General features: G+C 40.1%; 1 protein-coding gene across 2 annotated transcripts in view; it reads right to left on the reverse strand.

Moving 5' to 3' along the window:
• Positions 1-19856, reverse strand: part of KIFBP (kinesin family binding protein) — a 40740-nt gene that overhangs the window by 19967 nt on the left and 917 nt on the right. For both annotated transcript variants that reach the window (XM_060092273.1, XM_060092265.1), the window contains exon 2: positions 13482-13580. In XM_060092273.1, coding sequence (XP_059948256.1) covers positions 13482-13580 — 99 coding nt within the window. The remainder of the gene's footprint in view (positions 1-13481; positions 13581-19856) is intronic.

The following is a 19856-nucleotide window of genomic DNA, read 5'->3' on the forward strand; positions in this document are numbered from 1 at the left end:
CGGGTTCGATCCCTGATCGTGTAACTAAGATCCCACATGCTGCGGGGCAACTAAGCCTGTGTGCGGCAACTAGAGAGAAGCCTGGGTGCCGCTACTAAAACCCTACGCAGCCAAAAAAAAAAAAAAGAATCTGCCTGCCTGCCTGCCAAATACAGGGGACATGGGTTTGATCCCTGGCCCGGGAAGATCCCACATGCCGCGGAGCAACTAAGCCCATGAGCCACAACTACAGAGTCTGTGCTCTAGAGCCCGCGAGCCACAACTACCTGAAACCCGCGCGCCTAGAGCCCATGCTCCGCAACGAGAAGCCACCGCAATGAGAAGCCCACACACCGGAACAAAGAGTAGCTCCTGCTCGCCGCAAGTTAAGATGTGTATATCATATATAATCCCATCTGAGGTCTTCCAAAAAAGCAGAACTACTTAACCACTGCCTCATTCTACTTCTGTAAGGATAGGCTCCTCAACTTTAAAGTGAATTCACTAAACTCCAAATAGCAGCCATGGTTTCCATTAAAAAAAAAAAGTGACCTTACATTCTGGATGCAAACATTAAAAGCATCACAACTTGGGGGACTTCCCTGGTGGTCCAGTGAGTGAGACTCCGAGCTCCCAAGGCAGGGGACCCGGGTTTGATCCCTGGTCGGTGAACTAGATCCCGCATGCATGGTGCAACTAAGAGTCCACACGCTGCAACTAAGAAGTCTGCATGCTACAGTGAAGATCCCACCTGCCGCAACTAAGACCCAGCGCAGACACACACAAAAAAAGACACCACAATTTGGATCCCTAGAATTCACAAAAAGTAAAAGTGACTAAGCCAGGAAGCAAGGCACAAGGCAAACACAATAGATAAACTATTCTTCAAAGACCTCCTTAAGAAGTTTGAGGGCTGTTTTGTATGCTTAGCCCTATCTTGATGAGGGGAATTAATCAACGTATTTTTTATGTACATACTTCGCTGTTATGACCATCACACTTCATCCTGTAACACTAACAGTCAAAATAGTCTCTCTTAACTAAAATATAGGTATAATTAAGTACAAAGAGTTATGCTATGTGTTTTTGTTTTTGTTTTTGTTTTGCGATACGCGGGCCTCTCACTGCTGTGGCCTCTCCCGTTGCGGAGCACAGGCTCCGGACGCGCAGGCCCAGCGGCCATGGCTCACGGGCCCAGCCGCTCCGCAGCATGTGGGATCCTCCGGGACCGGGGCACGAACCTGTGTCCCCTGCATCGGCAGGCGGACTCTCAACCACTGCTCCACCAGGGAAGCCCTGCTATGTGTTTTATGTTTCCATAATAATACCAGGTTTTTTTGTTTTTTGGGGTTTTTTGGCTGCACTGAGTCTTTGTTGCTGTGCGCGGGCTTTCTCTAGCTGTGGTGAGCGGGCACTACTCTTCGTTGCAGTGTGCGAGCTTCTCATTGCGGTGGCTTCTCTTTTTGCGGTGCACGGGCTCTAGGCGCGCAGGCTAGAGTAGTGGCACGCGGGCTCAGCAGTTGTGGCTCGCGGGCTCTAGAGCGCAGGCTCAGTAGTTGTGGCTCACAGGCTTTGCTGCTCCGCAGCACGTGGGATCTTCCCGGACCAGGGATCGAACCCGTGTCCCCTGCATTGGCAGGCAGATTCTTAAGCACTGCACCACCAGGGAAGTCCCTTTATACCAGTTTTTAATGAAATGTTATAGGTGTTCGGTATCTTCACATTTTAAACTAACGATTTCCTGAGTAAGAGCGCGAGCCTGAAGTCACAAAAGGCAACTGACATCTCAGTCTGGCTTTGCGGTGCTCTGCTCCTCTTAGCGCTTTAGGAGGAAAGTTAAAACACCAAGTAGAAGATCCATGACTTTTAAAATGCTCCAATTTGGGGATACATTCCTCAGAAAAAAAGTATTAAGGGCTATGAACACGTATTCTAAATGTACATTCTAACCCAATCAAAAAATGGGCAGGAGACCTAAACAGATATTTCTCCAAAGAAACACAAATGACCAACAGGTACATGAAAAGATGCTCAACATCACTAATTATTAGAGAAAAGCAAATCAAAACTACAATGAGGTATCACCTCACACTGGTTAGAACGGCCATCATCAAAAAATCTACAAAAAACAAATGCTGGAGAGGGTGTGGTGAAAAGGGAACCCTCCTACACTGTTGGTGGGAATGTAAATTGGTACAGCCACTATGGAGAACAGTATGGAGGTTCCTTAAAAAACTAAAAATAGAGCTACCATATGATCCAGCAATCCCATTCCTGGGCATATATCTGGAGAAAACCATAATTCAAAAGGATACATGCACCCCAGTGTTCACTGCAGCACTATTTACAATAGTCAAGACATGGAAGCAACCTAAATGTCCATCAACAGATGAATGGATAAAGAAGATGTGGTACATATATACAATGGAATACTACTCAGCCATAAAAAAGAATGAAATAATGTCACTGCAGCAACATGGATGCAACTAGAGATTATCATAGTAAGTGAAGTAAGTCAGAAAGAGAAAGACAAGTACCATATGATATCACTTACATGTGGAATCTAAAACATGGCACAAATTAACTTATCTGCAAAACAGAAACAGACTCACAGACATAGAGAACAGACTTGTGGTTGCCAAGGCGGGGTGGGGAGGGAGAGTGATGGACTGGGAGTTTGGGATTGGTAGATGCAAACTACTACATTTAGAATGGATAAACAACAAGGTCCTAATGTATAGCACAGGGAAATACATTCAATATCCTGTGATAAACCATAATGGAAAAGAATATTAAAAAAATGTATATATGTGTATAACTGAGTCACTCTGCTGTACAGCAGATTGGCCCAATTGTAAATTAACTATACTTCAATAAGAGAAAGGGAGGGAGGGAGGGAGGAAGAAAGGAAGAAAGGAAGGAAGGAAGGGAGGGAGGGAGGGAGGGAGGAAGAAAGGGATGAAGAAAGGAAGGAAGAAAGGAAGGAAGGAAGGGAGGGAGGGAGGGAAAAGAAAAGAAAAAAAAAAGGAAAGGAAAGAAAAAAGAAAAATAAAATAGATAATCAACAAGGACCTACTGTATAGCACAGGGAACTCTGTTCAACATTCTGTAATAACCTAAATGGGAAAAGAATTTGAAAAAGAATAGATACTTGTATTTGTATAACTGAATCACTTTGCTGTACACCTGAAACTAACACAACATTGTTAGTCAATGATACTCCAGTATAAAATAAAAATTAGGGACTTCCCTAGTGGTCCAGTAGTTAAGACTCTGTGCTCCCAATGCAGGGGGCCTGGGTTCAGTCCCTGGTCAGGGAACTAGATCCTGCATGCTGCAACTAAAGATCCCACACATGCCACAACTAAGACCCGGCACAGCCAAATAAATAAATAAATAAATGTTAAAAAAAAAATTTAATAAATAAAATTAAAAAAAAAAAGTAGGGACTTCCCTGGTGGTGCAGTGGTTAAGAATCCGCCTGCCAAGGCAGGGGACACGGGTTTGATCCCTGGTCTGGGAAGATCCCACATGCCACGGAGCAACTAAGCCTGTGTGCCCCAACTACTGAGCCTGCGCTCTAGAGCCTACGAGCCACAACTACTGAGCCCACGCCCCACAACTACTGAAGCCCGCACACCTAGAGCCCATGCTCCACAACAAGAGAAGCCACCGCAATGAGAAGCCCGGGCACCACAACGAAGAGTAGCCCCTGCTCACCGCAACTAAAGAAAGCCCGTACGCATCAACTAGAGAAAGACCCAACGCAACCAAAAAAAAAAAAAAAAAAAAAAAACCTAAATGTACATTCTAAAATTTCTTGTGGGTGTAATTAACATGTTGATTTGCTCCAATCTTTCTCCTCCAGGTGTAGCTTGTTATGCGACAGGACCGTATTTTATTCATATCTGATTCCCCTGCATTATGCATAGTACCTGGCACAAAGTAAAAACAATAAATGTCTAGTGAATTAAACCAACAAAGCAAATAGGAACGCTTAGTCTATGCACTCTGCTTACAGCACATTTCTTTTATCTGCCATCATTATTTTGGTACAGATATGGAGTCCTCGCTACACTACACAGTTCTTAAAGGAGCACTTCACACTTGTGCTTTAGACTAAGTCCAACTACTAAGGGAGGCAGTAGGATATCCTGGTTAAAAGTGTGCGGTGTGGAGTCGGACCACGTTAACAATAGGTTGTAATCCCAGCTTCGCCACTTACTGGTGTGTGGAATTGGGCAAGTCATGTAATCTCTTGTGCATCTGTTCCTTCATCTATAAAATAATAAAAATATCTACCTCTTAAGTTGTCATGAGAATTAAATGAGTTAAAATTTGTAAATCACCTATAACAGCGTCCGCAAGTGTTACTATAAATGTTTGTTAAATAAAGTATCAATAAGTGGGAATACATCAAACATTTTTTAAAAAACTTCTGCACAGCAAAGGAAACCATCAACAAAATGAAAAGGCAACCTATCAAACGGAAGAAAATATGTGCAAATCATATATCCAATAAGGGGTTAATATCCAAAATATATAAAGAACTCATTCAACTCAATAGCCAAAAAAAAAAAAAAAATCTGATTAAAACATGGGCAGAAGATCTGAATTTTTCCAAAGGAGACATACAGATGGCCAACACACACATGAAAGCGTGCTCAACATCACTAATCATCAGGGAAATGCAAATCAAAACCACAATGAAATATTATCTCATACCTGTTAGAATGGCTATTATTAAAAACACAAGAAATAACAAGTGTTGACAACAATGTGGAGAAAAGAGAACCCTGCTGCACTGTTGGTTGGAATGCAAATTGGTGCCACCACTATAGAAAACAACCGGAGTTTCCTCAAAAAAATTAAAAATAGAACTGCCATGTGATCCAGCAATTGCACTTCTGTTAATTTATCCAAGGGAAGCAAAAACACTAACTTGAAAAGTTATCTGCACCCCATGTTCACTGCAACATTTACAATAGCCAAACATGGAAACAACTTAGTGTCTATCAATGGATGAATGGATAAAGAAAATGTGTATACACACACACATAATGCAGTAACATTCAGCCATTAAAAAAAAGAAGGAAATCTTGCCACTTGCAACATGGATAGACCTTGAGGACGTTATGCAAAGTGAAGTAAGTCAGACAAGGAAAGACAAATACTACCAGTGATCTCATGTGTGGGATCTTCAACCAACCAACCTCACAGATACATAGAACAGATTAGATTTGTGGTTGCTAGAAGCAAAAGGTTGGGGGGTGGTCAGAAAGGGCAAATGAAGGCAGTCAAAAGATACAAACTTCCAGTTATAAAATAAATAAGGCCCGGGGATATAATGTATAGCATGGTGACTATAGTTAATAATTCTGTATGATCCAGCAATCCACTCCTGGGCATATATCCAGAGAAAACCATAACTGGAAAAGATACATGTACCCCAGTGTTCACTGCAGCACTATTTACAGTAGCCAGGACATGGAACCAACCTAAATGTCCATCAACAGATGAATGGATAAAGATGTGGTACATATATACAATGGAATATTAGCCATAAAAAGGAGCGAAATAATGCCATTTGCATCAACATCAATGGACCTAGAGATTGTCATACTGAGTGAAGTAAGTCAGACAGAGAAAGACAAATATTATATGATATTGTTTATACGTGGAATCTAAGAAAAGGGTACAGGGACTTCTCTGGTGGTCCAGTGGTTAAGACTCTACCGTTTCCACTGCAGTGGGCACGGGTTCAATCCCTGGTCAAGGAACTAAGATCCTGCACACCATGGGTCCAGTGGTTAAGACTCTACCATTTCCACTGCAGTGGGTACGGGTTCAATCCCTGGTCAAGGAACTAAGATCCTGCACGCCGTGGGGCATGGCCAAAATAAATAAATAAATAAATAAAAGGTACAAATGTACTTATCTACAAAACAGAAATAGAGTTGCAGGTGTAGAAAACAAACTTATGGTTACCAAGGGGTAAGTGGGGGGGAAGGGATAAATTGGAAGATTGGAATTGACATATACACACTACTATATATAAAATAGATAACCTACTGTACAGCACAGGGAACTCTACTCAATACTCTGCAATGGCCTTTATGGGAAAAGAATCTAAAAAAGAGTGGATATATGCATATGTATAACTGATTCACTTTGCTGTACACCTGAAACTAACACAGCATTGTAAATCAACTATACTCCAATAAAATTTTTTTTTAATTCTGTATTGTATATCTGAAAGTTGCTAAGAGAGTGGCTTTTAAAAGTTCTCACAAGAAAAAATTGTAAATATGTGTGATGAATATTAACAAGACTTACTGTGGTGATCATTTCATAATATATACATATATTGAATCATTATGTTGTACACCTTAAACTAATATGTCATATGCCAATTATAACTCAATTTTAAAAGATATAACATAAAAGAGCAAACAAATTAGCAAGAAAACACAAACTTGAGTAAATAAATGTAAAAAAACATGAACACTTTCAAAAGAGAAAATACAAACAGAAAATAATATTTTAAAATTAATCTCTTGGGGCTTCCCTGGTGGCGCAGTGGTTGAGAATCTGCCTGCTAATGCAGGGGACACGGGTTCGAGCCCTGGTCTGGGAAGATCCCACATGTCGCGGAGCAACTAGGCCCGTGAGCCACAACTACTGAGCCTGCGCATCTGGAGCCTGTGCTCTGCAACAAGAGAGGCCGCGGTAGTGAGAGGCCCGCGCACCGCGATGAAGAGTGACCCCCGCTTGCCACAACTAGAGAAAGCCCTTGCACAGAAACGAAGACCCAACACAGCAAAAATAAATAAAATTAATAAAACTCCTACCCCCCAAAAAATAAATAAATAAATAAAATTAATCTCTTTAATCAAAGAAATTTGAGTTAAAATGAGACCATTTTGCCTATATTAGCAAAGATTTTTTTTAAAAGCTATATAAGGAAAAGTTGTGAAGGAGATGAGAATTCTCATACACCAGTGGAGTAAGGATACAATTGGTAGTCTTTTTGGAAAGCAATTTTATAATGTGTGCCAAATGCTTTTAAAATGGTCATCTTCCAAATACTGCATGGTATCACTTGTATGTGGAATCTTAAAAGAAAAAAAAAGGTGAACTAGAAACAAAGAGTAGAACGGTGGTTGCCAGGGGCTGAGGTGATGGGGGAAATGGGGAAATGTTTGGCAAAGGGTACAAACTTCCAGTTATAAGATTAATAAGTTCTAGGGATCTAATTGTACACCATGTTAACTATAGTTAATATTACAGTATTGTAGGGACTTCACTGGTGGTCCAGTGGTAAAGAATCTGCCTTCCAATGCAGGGGACACGGGTCTGATCCCTGGTCAGAGAACTAAGATCCCACACGCTGCAGGACAACTAAGCCCACACGCCACAACTACTGAGCTCGTGCGCCTCAACTAGAGAGCCTGCATGCCGCCAACTACAGAGCCCACGCGCCCTGGAGCCCGCATGCCACAACTAGAGAGAAGCCCACGCGCCGCAATGAAAAATCCCACATGCCTCAACAAAGATCCCGCGTGCCGCAACTAAGATCCGATGCAGCCAAAAATAAATAAATAGATAATAAATCTTAAAAAAAAAATACTGTACTGTATACTCAAAAGTTGCTAAGATAGTAAATCTTAAATATTCTCACCACAAAAACAAAAACCAAAAAAAAGGTAATTATGTGAGGTGATGGAGGTGTTAACTAACCCTGTTATGGTAATCACTTGCAATGTATCGGTGAATCAAATCATCACACTGTACATCTTAAACATACACAGTATTATATACATCAAGTATATCTCAAATCTGAAAATAAATGAATGAATGAATGAATGTTTAAAATCCCTCTGGCTTATAAGATTGTGTCTCTTTACCACCCCCCACCCAAAACCTACTAATAATAACTCTTCACAACTACAGAATACATTTTCTTTTTTTATTATTCTATATTTGAGCAATTTTATGGAGAAAAAGAATCCCTTTAATACAGTAACTATTTAACTCTAATATTACCTTGGAAGGTAGCATGGTAGAGTAGAAAGAACCAAAGTTTGGGGTCACACAAACCATATTTAAATTCTGATTGTGTCACATAGTACATGCTAACATCACTGAATCACAAGCTCCTTTCCTATTAATGAGAATAACAGTACCTCTTTCATAGTATTGTTGTGAGAATAAAATGTAGCCTGCTTAAGCACTCAATAAATACTAGTTTTTATTAGTTACATCTTCTAAAACTAAAATGTTAGTTTTATGAAACTAAAATGTTAGTTTTATATCATCTAGTTCATCTTTGCAGGGCCTTACCAGGAAAAATGTTAATATAGTTGTAATTAAGGTGTACATATTATACACATTTTCCATGTATTGATGATCTAAATATTTATCATTTTAATGGTTATATCACATTCCCTTGCTAAGAGAGTATCATAATTTATTGAACCATTCTGCAATTATTGGATAGCGTATTTTTAGTGACTCTGCATTAACTACTTTATTATCTGATCCCCTTAACACTTCTGTATTGTTGAGACAGGAGGGGTATCCCCATCTTACAAATGAGGAATAGGTGGCACAGAAAGTCTGAATTCTTCCAAGTCAGTTCGTTACAACCAAAGTCAAACTAGAAATCCCAGGTTTCCTATCTTCAAATTCAGTGATTCCCCACTCTGTTTAGATCTTTCCTTTATCTAGAACTACATTTTGTATCTATAGATTTTAAAAAATGACATTCTAACTTCTGCCACCATTAGGCCAATAATTTATGAAATATTAAAAATATTTTTATTCAGAATTATTAATTATTGACTGATACCAAACAAGTAGAAAACAATATAAGCAATTAAACTTCTCCAACTAATCAAAAAATCTAGAAACAATAAATGCTGGAGAGGGTGTGGAAAAAAGGGAACACTCTTGCACTGCTGGTGGGAATGTGAATTGGTACAGCCACTATGGAGAACAGTATGGAGGTTCCTTAAAAAACTACAAATAGAACTACCATATGACCCAGCAATCCCACTACTGGGCATATACCCTGAGAAAACCATAATTCAAAAAGAGACATGTACCAAAATGTTCATAGCAGCCCTATTTACAATAGCCCGGAGATGGAAACAACCTAAGTGTCCATCATCGGATGAATGGATAAAGAAGATGTGGCACATATATACAATGGAATATTACTCAGCCATAAAAAGAAATGAAATTGAGCTATTTGTAATGAGGTGGATGGACCTAGAGTCTGTCATACAGAGTGAAGTAAGTCAGAAAGAGAAAGACAAATACTGTATGCTGACACATATATATGGAATTTAAGAAAAAAATGTCATCAAGAACATAGGGGTAAGACAGGAATAAAGACACAGACCTACTAGAGCATGGACTTGAGGATATGGGGAGGGGGAAGGGTAAGCTGTGACAAGGTGAAAGAGCGGCATGGACATATATACACTACCAAATGTAAGGTAGATAGCTAGTGGGAAGCAGCCGCATAGCACAGGGAGATCAGCTCGGTTCTTTGTGACCGCCTGGAGGGGTGGGATAGGGAGGGTGGGAGGGAGACGCAAAAGGGAGGGGATATGGGAACATATGTATATGTATAACTGATTAAATTTGTAAAATAAAAAAATAAATAAAAAATAAACTTCTCCAACTAAACACTATCTTACTTTTTTTTTTTTTTTTCCGGTACGCAGGCCTCTCACTGTTGTGGCCTCTCCCGTTGCAGAGCACAGGCTCCGGACGCGCAGGCTCAGCGGCCATTGGCTCACGGGGCCCAGCCGCTCTGCGGCATGTGGGATCTTCCCAGACCGGGGCACAAACCCGTGTCCCCTGCATCGGCTGGCGGACTCCCAACCACTGCGCCACCAGGGAAGCCCTATCTTACATATTTTTAAACTGAAACCCTCCATTAAATTCATTCAAGCATTCACACAGTAGTAACACTGTTCTTTTTTTGGTTGATCTGGATGAACAAGGCAGAATATCATTTGTTATCAAGAAATAGATACTGTTCTAGATGTTGCAGTGAATATAATAGTAAAAATATCCTTGTCGTCCTGGAGCTTATATTTCCAGTACTGAAGATGGGTGATAAATAAATCATTAAAATGAATATGTTAGTGATAAGTGCAAAGCAAAAACAGCAGGAAAGGGGGATAGGATAGGAAGTGCTGGGGAGGGGTGGTCTACAGCGTCAGATGAGTGGCCAACGAGTTCTCACTAGATGGGAGATGTCTGAGTCAAGATCTGAAAGAAATGGGGCTTCCCTGGTGGCACACTGGTTAAGAATCCACCTGCCAATGCAGGGGACATGGGTTCAAGCCCTGGTCCGGGAAGATCCCACATGCCGTGGAGCAACTAAGCCCGTGCGCCTGCGCTCTAGAGCCCGCGAGCACATCTACTGAAGCCCGCATGCACCTCAACGAAGAGTAGCCCCCGCTCTCCACAACTAGAGAAAGCCCACACGAGCGGCAATGAAGACCCAACGCAGCCAAAAATAAATAAATAAAATAAATTAATAAAATAAATTAATTAATTTTTAAAAAAATTTGAAAGAAATGAGGGAGTGATCCAGGTAGATATCTAGGGGAAGAGTGGCATTAGCAGAGGAAACAGAGAAGGGCAAAGGCCCTGAGTTGGGAGCTTGTCTGCTGTGTTTCAGAACAAGATGGCCCGTATAGCTAGAACAGAATGAGACAGGGGAGAATAGTAGATGAAATTAGAGAAGTAACGGTAGCCAGATCAGAAAATGAACTTGCCAAACTTGCCGGTCTTCAAGGGTCTTTGGAGCCTACTGAGTAAGATAGGAAAACCATTGAAAATTTTGAGGAAAGGAGTGATGTGGTCTGATTTACCTTTGAACTGAAGGGGGTAGGACAGCAGGAAGACCAACTAGCAGACTACAGCAAGAGATGATGGTGACAGCAGTGGTCTGATTCTAGACAGAATTTAAAAGTAAAGCCAACAGAATTTGCTGACGTATTAGATAGTGTGAGGAGAAGAGGCACCTCCAAGGTTTTAGGCCTCAACAACTGAAGAAAGAAGCTGGTGTTTATAGCAAGCAAGGTAGGGAGAGGAAGGTTATCAGAAACTCAATGTTAGTAGTTTTAGAGATACCTACCCCATAAAAAGTACAAGTGCCAAATCAGCAGTTGGACAGACAAGTCTGGAATTAGAGAGGTACAGACTGGGGATATAATTTGGGAGTCATCAGCACAGAGATGGTATTTAGAACAAGGGAATGAATGTAGATGGAAAGAGGAGACATCCAAACACTGAACTCTGGGTACCCCACTGTTCAGAGGTTGGGGATATAAGGAGGATGCAACAAGGACTGAAAAGAAGGAAAAACAGACAAGCAGAAGCTAAATTTAAAAAGTATGTCAAGGAAGAGAGACTAATCAACTGAGCCAGAGGCTAGATTGATCAACTAGGCCAAATGCTATTGATAGGTCAAATAAGATGAGGACTAAGAATTTACCACTAAATTTGGCAAAATATAAATCACTGGTGAACTTGATAAGACATTGATTCTTAACCCTGAGCTTGAAAAACCTCAAAATATCTGGTTATTTAAAGAAGTGCTTGGGACTTCCCTGGTGGCGCAGTGGTTAAGAATCCACCTGCCGGGGCCTCCCTGGTGGCGCAGTGGTTGAGAGTCCGCCTGCCGATGCAGGGGATACGGGTTCGTGCCCCGGTCTGGGAGGATCCCATATGCCGCAGAGCGGCTGGGCCCGTGAGCCATGGCCGCTGGGCCTGCGCATCCGGAGCCTGCGCGTCCGGAGCCTGTGCTCCGCAACGGGGGAGGCCACAACAGTGAGAGGCCCGCATACCCCAAAAAAAAAAAAAAAAAAAAGAATCCACCTGCCAATGCAGGAGACACAGGTTCTAGCCCTGGTCTGGGAAGATCCCACATGCCATGAAGCAACAAAGCCCGTGTGCCACAACTACTGAGCCTGTGCTCTAGAGCCCGTGAGCCACAACTACTGAAGCCTGTGTGCCATAACCACTGAAGCCTGCATGCTTAGAAGCCCATGCTCCGCAACAATGGAAGCCACTGCAATGAGAAGCCCATGCGCTGCAAGGAAGAGTAGCCCCCGCTCATCGCAACTAGAGAAAGCCCACATGCAGCAACAAAGACCCAAAGCGCCAAAAATAAATATTAAAAAATAAATAAATTTATTTAAAAAAAGGAAAGAAGAAGTGCTACACATAGCCTCAAAACAAAATTAACTAAATCCATTTTAATTTTAGAAGACTGCCAAGTTTTTTTTTTAATAGACTTCATTTTTTAGAGCAGTGTTAGGTTCACAGCAGAGCTGAGTGGAAGGTACAGAGATTTCCTATCTACCTCCTTGCCCCCAAACATGTATAGCCTCCTCCAGATTGCCAAGTGGTAGGTAAAATTTACTAAGGAAATGAATGGTAACACAGTGGTGTTACAATGTTCACCTTTGTAGGACCGTGACCCTCTAAAGTAAAAGTTTTCAACCTAGGCTCTCCAGAGCCCTAGAAGTTCTACAGCATCTCTTTTGTACTACCACAATGGGGAGGGAAGAAGGTATCTGTAGTGGATTGGGCTCAGGGTTCTTCTGACCTGTTTAACTAGAGTACCTCAATCAGTTTTTACATACTGTATTTCAGAAGGGTTTTACAGTTTAAAAAAAAAAAGTTATTGAAAATCACTGCCCTGAAGCAGTGGTTCTCAAAGTGCAGTACTCAAACCAGCAGCAGCACCCGGCACCTTGTTAAAAATGCAAATTCTCAAGTCCCAACCCAGACCTACTGAATCAGAGTCTGGGGATGAGCACTGTGTGTTAACAAGTCCTCCAGGTGATCCTGATGCATGCTGAAATTTGAGAACCAGTGCCTCCAATATTTCAGATATTTTGCTTAGGTAGGTGTAGTTGTTTGCCTTCCTTTAAGCACTGCTATCCTCAGTGGAAATTAAAACAGAAATTTTAGATTACAGATGAAAACATGCAAATATCAGTATTTTAGGATATTAGAATAATATTTCTTACACAATTATATTTGGATTAAGGCTGCCATTAGACCTTATCCAAGGGTTATTTTTAAGAACCCTGAAGTCTTTAATATAAAATAATTTCAGCTATTAGATGACCACCTAGACAGCTCTACAGAGAGGTCCCAAAGTATACTGAAAAGTCATATTCCAATATTATGAGTGAGGAATTCTTAATGTCAATTCTTGACTAGTTTCAATCAAAGGTTAAAATTTAGGGACTTCCCTGGTGGTCCAGCAGTTAAGACTACGGGCTCCCAATGCAGGGGGCCCAGGTTCGATCCCTGGTCAGGGAACTAGATCCCACACGCTGCACCAGAAGTTCCCGCACACTGCAACGAAGATCCCACGTGCCGCAAATAAGACCCAGTGCAGCCAAATAAATAAATAAATATTTTTTTTTAAAAGATTAAAATTTATCTGACATGCAACATACCTCTTTCATATACTGATTATATAGAGCTTCTGATGATTCTAGATAAGCTTGTGCAGTTTCAATTTCTTCTCTTTCAGACCACAAGATACCCAGGTTATTCTGGAAAATAAAGAGAAATAATGACAATATAAATCTTTCAATGAAGTAGTTTTCATAGTTTCAAAGTCAATATCAGATAGTATCAATACCACAGTCTGATTAACCATGAATTAATTATTCATAATACTACTGTCTTTACGTCGTGGGAGGAAGCCACTAAGATGGATTCCCTGGTGATTCCTGCCTCCTGGTGCTCATGCCCTGTATAATCTCTTCCCCTTAAGTCTGGGCTGGATTATTTAGTGATTTTCTTCTAACAAATAGAATATGGCAAAAGTGATAGAAGGTCTCTTCCAACATCAGGTTACAAAACACTGTGGTTCCATTTTGGGTGCTCCCTCTTGCTTGTACTCTCTGAGGGAAGCCAAATGCCATATTCTGAGCCACCCTATGGATAGACTCACGTGGTCAGGGAGGTCAACAGCCAGCAAGGAATCAAGGCCTCTCAGACCAACAACGTGTAAGAAACTGAATCCTGCCAACAACCACGTGAGTGAGCTTGGAAGCAGGTTCTCCCCAAGCTGAGCCTTCAAGTGCAGCCCCAAGCAGGCCAACAATCTGATGAGAGACCTTGAGCCAGAAGCAACTAGCTAAGCCATGCCTGGATTCCTGTTATAATAAAAGTTTGTTGTTTCAATCTGCTACATTTAGGGGTACAATGTTACCTTTTAAAAACCAAGCCAGTTTTTCCCCTGCCACAGGACTCTTTTTATCAGACTCTGTATAGGGAAAATCAGGCCTGTTTACATGGTCAGAATTCAAGACAAGCTCCCCTTTAGACAATGGGGTTAGTCTGCCTCCCAACCCTTGGGACAGCGTCTCAGGCACAGGGATACTTCTGAGGCTGGGCTTCCACCATCTTTTGCTTACCTCCCTAGGGAAGGGAACAGAATAAGGAAACAAAGTTTTTAAAGCAAATTCTTAACCTGGGCCCAAGGACCCACAAGTTACTCATGAAGAGAATTCAGAGTCTATGAATGTAGATGGAGAACTATTACAAATTTATTTTCACTATGTCCTACGAAACAGTATTACAGTACCTGGGATTTCTGTGGCCTATAGAAGTGAAAAAAATCTTCATATTACAGCTTGCAGATATCTCAAAATACCATTTATATTCATTAGTACTTTAAAATTATGGAAGTTAGTAGACACAGATGTTATTTAATGTGTTAATAAGGAAGCTCATGTATCACTATATCATACATTTGTTTTAAAAAATATTTTGGTAACTTCTATGTTATTGGTTTCTTTTATAACCCCTACATTTTATTTTATACACTTAAAATCATTATTCTGTTTCATGAAATACAGGCTTCAGTAGATTGCAAAAGGGGTACATGACACAAAAAAACATGTTTAGAAACCCTACAGTTTAAAGGTGACATGATCACTGCCCTGGAACACAGACCTCTGGTCTCATGGCTTCACGTAATATACCTATTCTATAATTTTTTTTAAGTGACTTGATCAGTTCTCAGTGTCTAGGACTGCAGGTAGGTCATAGTGATAAATTACTGAGATTGGGCAGTTCTCTCCTCTATATTATTTATGCAATCCTTTGCAGTACCCTGGGGAAGCTTAAAGGGCTCTGGCCCACTACTAATTTACCGATTATTCTGCCCACTTAGCCTCAGAGAATATAATCTCCCTTAATATTCATCTCTTGAATTTAGAAATGAATCCACAAGTCACCTTTTCTCACTCCTTAGGTCAACTTATTTTTCCTCTGACAACAGTCCTTGAGATACTCCATTTGGCCATGACACCAGCACAACCCCAGCAGACTGTACCTAGCCTAGACAGCTTAGTGACACACCCACTACCAGGAACTGGTTAGCCACATTTACTCTATTTTGACGGGATGGTGATGCATTTAGGCTGCTAGATCCAGGGTAGGCTGTGCCACAGAAAGCAACAACTCTGGTGTGTGATAAATCTTAAATCAAGTAGAGACCCTAGAGTGTGTCTAGAAATGACTAAAGGTTTTTTTTTAACCATAACCTATTGAGGCCCTGAAGTTAAGGACCATGCAAGGGATCTAGAACTGATTTGATTTTTCAAAATTAATAGTGTTAATGTTTTTTTCAATGTTTACTCCACAGAGATGACTATTTTTGACATTCTACATGAATTATTTTTACAATATAAATCCCATAATACATCAGAAAGTACTGTATCATTCACAAAGTAACATCATGTTCTTGCCCTTGGGATAACAGAATAGGTAAGGAAAAAAAATAAATATAAAACAAAAACAGCTAAAAAAGTACTACTGGTGAATTCTACCAAAAATGTAAGGAAAAAATAATACCAACTCTACACAAATTCATCAAGAAAAGCAAAGAGGAAAGAACACTTCCCATCTCATACTAAACCAAAGAAAACTAGAAACAAGAAAAAACTAAAACAAGAAAACTAGACTGATATCCTCATGAACAAAGATACAAAAAAGATTAAAAAAATTTTAGCAAATCCAGTCCAACAATATATAAAAGGGTAATATTTTACTCATTTGGCTTGGCAAAAATTCCAAGTGGAGTTTATCACAGGAAAGAAAGGTTGGTTTAACACTGGAAAATCAATCAATGTAATTCACCATATTAACAGACTGAAAAAGGAAGAAAAAAAATCATCTCAGATGCAGCAATGAAATAATGATGCAGAGTGAAAGAAGTCAGACCAAAAGAAGAGTATACACCATATGATTCCATTATGAAATTCTAGAAAATGTGGTGGAGGAGGGCAAGGAGAAGGGAGAGAGAATAAAGGAGTGAGAGAGGAATTACAAAGGGACACAAGGAAACTTTTAGTGGTGATGGATATGTTCATTACCTTGACTGCAGTAACTGTTTCATGAGAATATAAAGATGTCAAAGTTCATCAAATTGTATACTTTAGATATGTGCAGTCTACTGTACATCAATTGTACCTCAGTAAAGCTATAAACACACAAAAAACGTCCTCCTTATACATATATATCCTGGCAGTGGGGAGAATAATCTACTAATTTGTCAAGTTAAATTTCACTCAGGAAATGCAAGTGTATATTGCTGATAGCACAAATTAGGAGGAAAACCAGATAAAAACCATTCCTAAGGCCCCCTTCTTCTGGGGAAGGTAGAAGGGGACAGTCTCCCTTGATAATCTAATGTGGGTCCAGGTCCTGTATATCTATAGTTTCCCAGGAAGGAGACACCAGATTGAGACAAAAGAGTCAGAATATCACAAATTCCCATGGACTGATACTTTTAAACTTTTTCCTACACATACATACACACACACAGGTAGTCTTTTGCCAAAATGGAATCACTCTATGTAATTCCAAACATGCCTTTTAGTATTCCCTCTCCTCTTAGTATTGATAGTTTTGGTTAACAAGTATAAATCATTATTTCTAATGGCTGCATATTGTTCTTCTGTATGGATGTACCAGTATTTATTTAACTATAGATCTCACTAATGTTTATTTTATTCTTTTTTTGAAACTAACAATGCTGTGACAAACATCCATGTTAACCTACCTTTGCATACCTGTCTCAATATTATTTTAGAATACTGATGTGGAATTTTTAAGTCTATTTTTTTTTAACTACTTATTTTATTTATTTTTGGCTGCATTGGGTCTTCATTGCTGAGCATGGGCTTTCTCTAGTTGTGGCGAGCGGGGGCTACTCTTTGTTGCGGTTCGTGGGCTTCTCATTGTGGTGGCTTCTCTCGTTGTGGAGCACGGGCTCTAGGAGCACGGGCTTCAGTAGTTGTGGCTCATGGGCTCAGTAGTTGTGGTTCACGGGCTCTAGAGTGCAGGCTCAGTAGTTGTGGCGCACAGGCTTAGCTGCTCCGTGGCATGTGGGATCTTCCCGGACCAGGGCTCAAACCCGTGTCCCCTGCATTGACAGGCGGATTCTTAATCACTGCGACACCAGGGAAGCCCTAAGTCAAAGTCTTGACTCAAGAGTTTTGATACCTACTGATCTCCAGAAAGTTCTATGAATTTATATTTCCACTAGCGATAATGCTAATGGACAGTATCCATCTCCTCATTGTTTCTCCAACAATAAACGTAACCAATATCTTTAATAATCTCTGCCAATGTGATATAATTTTTCTATCTCATTCTTTCAGTTTGCTTTATTAGTAGTGAGGTCAAATCTCTCATAATATATAGCAAATATTAAACGTAATAAAATGCTATAGAGTGGTAATGCCATTGGAATAAACAGATCAACTGAACAGTAGAGTTCAGAAACAGACTAGCATAAGCCCAATCTAATTAAAATACTATTGCTGTACCTCCCAGGCTAGTTCCAGTGCATTACTTTTCTTTTCATATTTTTATATTCACTTTTCTTTATTCTTTCAGATAAACATATTCATTTTGTCAAGTTCTAAGAAAAAAGAAAGCCTATTGTGATTTCAGCAGGAATTGCATCAGACCTATAAATGAACATCAGGAAAATGATATGTTTAATCTTGCCACCTAGGAACATGGTATATCATTCCTTTTAAGATTATCAGTTTTATTACCCCAATACTGCTCTTTGTAAATGCAATTTCTAAAAATAATATTTTTAACAAGTTTTTGCTTATATACAGAATATTATTGATATTATATATTTACCTTATATCCTCCCGTTTTATCAGACTGATAGTTCTAAGACTTTTACAGTTGATGACTTTAGGTTTTTTAGGTATACAAGAATCACATATAAAAATGACGATTTTTATTTTTAAAGATTGATACTCTTATTTGCTTTCTATACTATTGCAGCGGCCAGAACATCTAATCAAGGTTTTGTTCCTGGTTTTAGTAAAAATATCTCTAATAATTCACCCTTCAGAAAAGGCTGACTGTTCAAAATACTGTAATTCATTGAGCGTACGATGTCACAAGTTTTAAGACACAATTATTTTATGTATCAACAAGAAAACATTGCCAAGAAAATTATGACACAAAATCAATCAGCTGTAAGATGGATCCTGATTTCAGAGATATTAACATATTTAAGAACATGCATATTAAAATCAATACAGCAAATACTGGAGATCCTATATTACATTAAGGAAGGTTTCTAATTCAATTTTTGAGATATTGAAGTAATTTTTTTAATGTCATTAAGATTTTAGGCAGCCAAATGGTTGAAGAAAATTTCAAATAACGGAGATTTTGTTTGAATTCAATATCTTATGGATTTCATTAGATCATTCATCCACTCAACAAATATTTAGAATGGGCCTATTATGTGCCAGGGACTGAGATTACAAATAGTGAGCAAAAAGAGATATAGTTCCTGTTATATGTAGCTTTTCATTTAATTGGGTCATGATAACAGAATATAACCTATACAATTTCCTTTTTAATTTTGAGGTTTTTCTTTGAGACCTACTCACCGTAAGATCAATTGTGGTAAATGTTCCCTGGATCACATATACTAGGAACTGGAACTACTGAATGTAAGAGTTTGTGAGCTTACTTAAGCAAAGTACCTGACACAAAGCTCATACAAGGGCTTCCCTGGTGGCACAGTGGTTAAGAATCCACCTGCCAATGCAGGGGACACAGGTTCGAGTTCTGGTCCAGGAAGATCCCACATGCCGCGGAGCAGCTAAGCCCGTGAGCCATAACTACTGAGCCTGCGCTCTAGAGCCCGTGAGCCACAACTACTGAGCCTGCGTGCCACAACTACAGAGCCGGTGCTCCACAACAAGAGAAGCCACCTTAATGAGAAGCCCGTGCACCGTAGTGAAGAGTAGCCCCCGCTCGCCGCAACTGGAGAAAGCCCGTGCACAGCAACAAAACCCCAACGCAGCCAAAAAATAAATAAGTAAATAAATAAAATATAAATAAATAACTTTAAAAAAAGTTCAGGGCTTCCCTGGTGGCACAGTGATTGAGAGTCCGCCTGCCGATGCAGGGGACATGGGTTCGTGCCCCGGTCCGGGAAGATCACACATGCCGCGGAGCGGCTAGGCTCGTGAGCCATGGCCGCTGAGCCTGCGCGTCCGGAGCCTGTGCTCCGCAACGGGAGAGGCCACAACAGTGAGAGACCCGCGTAACGCAAAAAAAAAAAAAAAAAAAAAAAAGTTCATACGTATTTGTATTCTGAACTGTTATGTTCCTGACGACAATGTCAGACTTATTTCTTAATAAACCAAGCACCATATAAATAGGAAACAAGTATTTTAAGAATTCAAAGGTAGGAGGGAGAGGTCAGTTCAGAACAAAATGATCCAAAGAAAGTTACATATAAGTATGAGGTGAGTCTTGAGATCGGT

Source organism: Mesoplodon densirostris, chromosome 1 (genome assembly GCF_025265405.1).
Source record: "Mesoplodon densirostris isolate mMesDen1 chromosome 1, mMesDen1 primary haplotype, whole genome shotgun sequence".
In the NCBI taxonomy this organism is placed as follows: domain Eukaryota; kingdom Metazoa; phylum Chordata; class Mammalia; order Artiodactyla; family Ziphiidae; genus Mesoplodon; species Mesoplodon densirostris.